Source organism: Austrofundulus limnaeus, unplaced genomic scaffold (assembly GCF_001266775.1).
Source record: "Austrofundulus limnaeus strain Quisiro unplaced genomic scaffold, Austrofundulus_limnaeus-1.0 Scaffold46, whole genome shotgun sequence".
NCBI lineage: Eukaryota > Metazoa > Chordata > Actinopteri > Cyprinodontiformes > Rivulidae > Austrofundulus > Austrofundulus limnaeus.
In genome coordinates this window covers 278,003-282,808 of record NW_013952448.1, presented here as the reverse complement: position 1 = coordinate 282,808, position 4,806 = coordinate 278,003, and the positions used below count along the sequence as shown (strand labels likewise).

The 4,806-nt window shown below is 41.4% G+C and overlaps 1 protein-coding gene across 1 annotated transcript in view; it reads right to left on the bottom strand.

Annotated features, from left to right (window-relative positions):
* The window catches only part of slc13a1 (solute carrier family 13 member 1), a 22,256-nt gene that overhangs the window by 10,639 nt on the left and 6,811 nt on the right, over positions 1-4,806 (bottom strand). Inside the window, exons 2-5 of the mRNA XM_014007953.1 lie at positions 3,873-4,119; positions 3,482-3,610; positions 2,227-2,363; positions 1,501-1,667 (exon numbers count right to left, since the gene is read on the bottom strand). Coding sequence (XP_013863407.1) covers positions 1,501-1,667; positions 2,227-2,363; positions 3,482-3,610; positions 3,873-3,977 — 538 coding nt within the window. The 5' untranslated portion in view covers positions 3,978-4,119. The remainder of the gene's footprint in view (positions 1-1,500; positions 1,668-2,226; positions 2,364-3,481; positions 3,611-3,872; positions 4,120-4,806) is intronic.

Here is a 4,806-nt window from a genome sequence, read left to right as displayed (position 1 = left end):
ACACCCACTGTCCCTCCTCTGGACACGTCCAAACCTATAGCCCACTGTCCCTCCTCTGGACATGTCCAAACCTACACACCCACTGTCCCTCCTCTGGACACGTCCAAACCTATACGCCCACTGTCCCTCCTCTGGACACGTCCAAACATCCAAACCTATACGCCCACTGTCCCACCTCTGCAAACATCCAAACCTATACGCCCACTGTCCCTCCTCTGGACACGTCCAAACATCCAAACCTATACGCCCACTGTCCCTCCTCTGGACACGTCCAAACCTATACACCCACTGTCCCTCCTCTGGACATGTCCAAACCCTCTCAGTCAAATCTCTCCCAGTCCTTCAACCTGTGTTGTACATTTGATGACCTCATTCCTAATCTTCTACAGCCTTGTCACTTCCAAGGAGAACCTCAATATATTCAGCTCAGACACGTCCAATTCTGTCTCCTGTCTTTTTGTCCACGTCTCTGTCTCCAAACCATAGCTGGTCTCACTGGTCTCTTGTAAACCTTTCCTTTGACCTTTGCTGCCACCCCTTTGTCACAAATCACCCCTGAAACTTTTCTCCATCCTGCCTGGACTCTCCCCTTCACCTTTCCACCACACTCCCTGTTCTTCTGGACAGTGGACAATAAGTCCTTACTTTTGCGACCTCTTTTCCTTGTAGCCTCACTGTTCCTCCTGCCTCCCTCTCAGTCACACCTTGGACTCTGTCCTGTCATGGCTGACTTTTCCCTGTTCTCACCACAGATTAATGTCATATACAAACAAGGCACTGGGGAGCACAAGCTAGCGTGTTTTATGTCAGTCCCAAGCCTGAGTAAATGGTGAGGGTTGTGTTAGGAAGAGTATATAGGCCATAATAAGTTTATCTTTATGATCAAGCTGTCAGAAATAAAACCCAGCTAAACAGGAACAGGTTGGAGCTCCAGTGTGTCAGTATGTGTTACACCTACACATTCTCACTCCCAAGTCGTCACATATTGACGCTTTTCCAAAGGTTCCCTCTGCGTCTTATTTTGACGCGCAGGGTACKCCCCTCGCGTCAGRCCTTGACGCCCGCGGATTTTCCGGGTTTCGCCACCAGGGGTCTTTGGGTCGGGGGTCTGAGGTTAACATGAGGGATCAGGATTAATGGTTAAATTTAGGTACTGGGATCAGGTGTAGGATGTCCATGGTGAATATTTGGTCATTTTACGCTTTACAACATGTTGACGTGAATTTCGTACATTTTCTAAAAATGGTTAATTTTAGGTACTACGGTCAGGGACAGGATGTCTAAAGTGAACAAAGGCAATTTCAGGCTTTGGAACGGTCGTTTTCGCGCATTTTATACACTTTCTGAAAATATGTCAACAGACTTCGCCCCATCTCGTCACTAACTGACGTGACGGGGTTACCCTGCGCATCAAAATCGGACGTAGAGGGAACCTTGGAAACGCGTCAATATGTGACGACTTGGGAGTGAGAATGGGTTGGTTACACAGTGGTCAGTTACCTTCCAGCTGTAGGTTAGGATTATCTTTTCCAGAACATCCTGGCTCGTTGGCCTTCAGGATTTGCTGGAGGACAGCCTCAACAATAGGCATCACCATTGCGACCGCTGAGGTGTTTTGGACCCACATGGAGAGGAAGCCACAGCCAGCCATGAAGCCCAGCAACAACCTGGAGGAAACAATCACAAGCTGCAGGAACAACTCTACCTGGAGAAAACCCTCACAAACACGAGAACGTGAAAACTTCACGCAGAAACCCGCAGGTCTGAACCCAGGACCTCCTCACTGAGAGGAGCAGTACTAACCAGTCTTACAGGACTGTCTGATGTTATGAGTCTCAAGTGGTTCTGTAAGAACGTTGGTCCGTTCTTATTCCCAACATTCCTTTAGTTGGTTGAGGTTTGCAGACATTCGTCTCTGTTCTGGGTTTGGGATCTTTGCTCTGTTGGACCCTGTTTGGTCCAAACTTCAGCTGTCACAATGATGGACTTCACATACTTTACAAATGACCTAAAAACCCTTCACAGACTGTTTCCATCTTGGAGTTAAAAAAAAAAACCACAGCTGCATGCTCTGGATCAGCAAACTAACAAAAGTCCTGCTTTTATAGCAGCACCTACATAAAACCTCAGAATAAAAAAAATTGAATCCTTTATTTAATCTTGTTTCCTGTCTGAGCTCTATATTGATGGAAATGGTTGAGCTAAGAAGCAGATAAAAAGTCTAACCTGCCAGGGTTCACTCCCACCGCAGTGACCAGCCTCAGGGCTATCCTTCGATGGAGGCCCCACTTCTCAATAGATGTAGCCAGACAGATGACACCTACTAACAAAATGTGGAAGTCTCTGAAATATGCTTTTGCCACCTAAAACAAATCAAACAAATAATAATATTACAACTTGAACAGAACATATAAACAAGTGACACAATCAGGGAAATGTGAAATGTTTAAGGTTTTGTAAAATTATCAGCTTGTAAATTAATTTAGTAGTTCCTAAAATTGTAAAACTCTCAAGATAATTGTGACAAAAAACATTGAGCCTCCAACAGTGCTCAACATAAAAACCATTGTGAGTTCATTCAGTTCATTTTATTTATAAATCACCAATTTTACAACAGAAGTCATCTGGGGATTCGATTAAAAGAATAAGTTTAAATTTTAATCCAGTTCAGATATAAATCCAGCTCCAGTCATTCATTCCAAACATAACGAAACAAACTCAGAACTTTCTGAAATTCATTTTAGGTTTTCAGTCCACAAAATGTAACATTTATGAACCCAGTAATGTCAATGTAAGTGTGTGTTTTAACGTACTGTAGGGTTTATGAGCTGTAAGTCAGACACGTGTTTTCAATAGAACCAGTGTGGATTTCATGCATAAGGACTCCAGGAAGAATAGTCTCTGCTAGGGATCCAAATAAATAAACAAATAAAAAAAGAACCCAGTAAACCAGTCTGGTGAAGCTCAGAGTCCCAGCTTTCCACCAGTCCTGAACGCAGCATTTACACGTGTGAATTTTCAGAACTGAGAAAGTCTCAAAGGTCACGTTCACAGGCGAGCTGATCCGTGCCAATCTTTTTGAGACTAATTCATCTCCATACGTTAAGGCTCTGTTCTGTTTGAAATGAATGCAGGACAGAGACTCTTCCTCTAAGCACGGAGCTGCAGAAACTGCTTAACATGACCTGTGCAGGTCCGAGTCCCTGACCCGTCTGTGAGCTGCTGTCAGACAACAGATTTACAGTGAGGGAAACTCATATTTCACCAAAGTTCTTTTGAGTTTGTGAGAGTTAATGATGGAAAAGATTTATTTTGTGGTCAGTCAGTGTAAACTCAAAAGTATTATAAACAATGAGACAAAACAGGTTTGTCAGATTAAATATTATTGTTATTTTTGACAGAATGACAGCATAAAGCTGTTTTAGTGGATGTTTCAAAATGACATATAACCGACACATGCAGACTGTTTATGCGAACTCACATTTGATGATTTCATGATAGAAAACATAGGGAAGAGAATGGCAGGAAGCATGGCCGTCATAGACAGAGGAATTACTTCTGACACCCAGTACACCGCCATCAGAACCAACACAAAGCCACATCCTGCCTCCTGAAGAGCAAAAACAAAATGTTAAAGACGTGTAAATTAGTTTTTACTGTAGTAGAGTTAAAAATGTTTCCCAAATACAGCAAAAAGGACTATAGAGTCACTTTCTTATGGAAAAATGTGCTGCAGTTCAATTCAGTGAAAGGTGGACTCTCTGCAGCATGACAGTGACCCAGTTTCATGGCCTTTCACTCAGCACTGATCAGATAAATGATTACATTTGTGAAAAGACTTCAGAATTGATTCTGTATTCCAAGAAACTCACCTTTGTTCCGACCAAGAGAGGCAGGGGCAGCAGCAGCAGTGGTGTGAGGATGATCAGGAAAATACTGCGATAATTCCACAGACCTCTGCCCAAAGTCCTCAGCATTCTATTCTCCTTTCTTTTTCCCTTCTGCTTCTGATGGTTCTGATGGTTCTGATGGTTCTAATGGTTCTGATGGTTCTGATGGTTCTGATGGTACGCTTCACTCCTTCAGCCACAAGACTTCACAGAGACTTGACTGATGTAGCTACAGTATGAACCAGACCAGAAACACAGAGTCAGCTTTCACCTCAAACGACTGTTGCAGGTTATGTCTTCTTATCTTGATTTTTATCTTGATTTATTTATTTATTTATTTATTTATTTATTTATTTATTTATTTATTTATTTATTTATTTACTTTTGAAGAAGCCATGGATCATTGAAACTAAGATCTGTTGGATAAATTATGCCGGACCACAAAGCCAGCCTCTTCTGGGTGAGTTTATTTTTGTGCCACTTCAGTAGAAAGCAGAACTTAATATCAGAATATTAGTATCTTAGCTTCTTCATCATCAGTGGCTTTTTTTAATAGAAGAAAAAGAAAGAGAAAGAAAAAAGTGAAATGTAATGAGAAAGAGTGAAAGAGCGATTAGAAGATATGTGAAAAATATGTTAATTATATATATACATAATTATATAGTTATGCATTATTGTTGCTGTGGTTTTGCTATCTTTGTTTTGTAGGTGTGGAGCCAAGAAGTCCGGTGTGCTGTCTTAACTATATAATTATAATGACTTTAACCTTGCTGAAAACCGTACCCATTTACATATATAAATTTATACATATACACATAAACCTACCCTTACCTACATATCCAAACACTTTCATATATACAGTGTATACACATACACATATACATATACGGTATCTATACACACACATACACATATA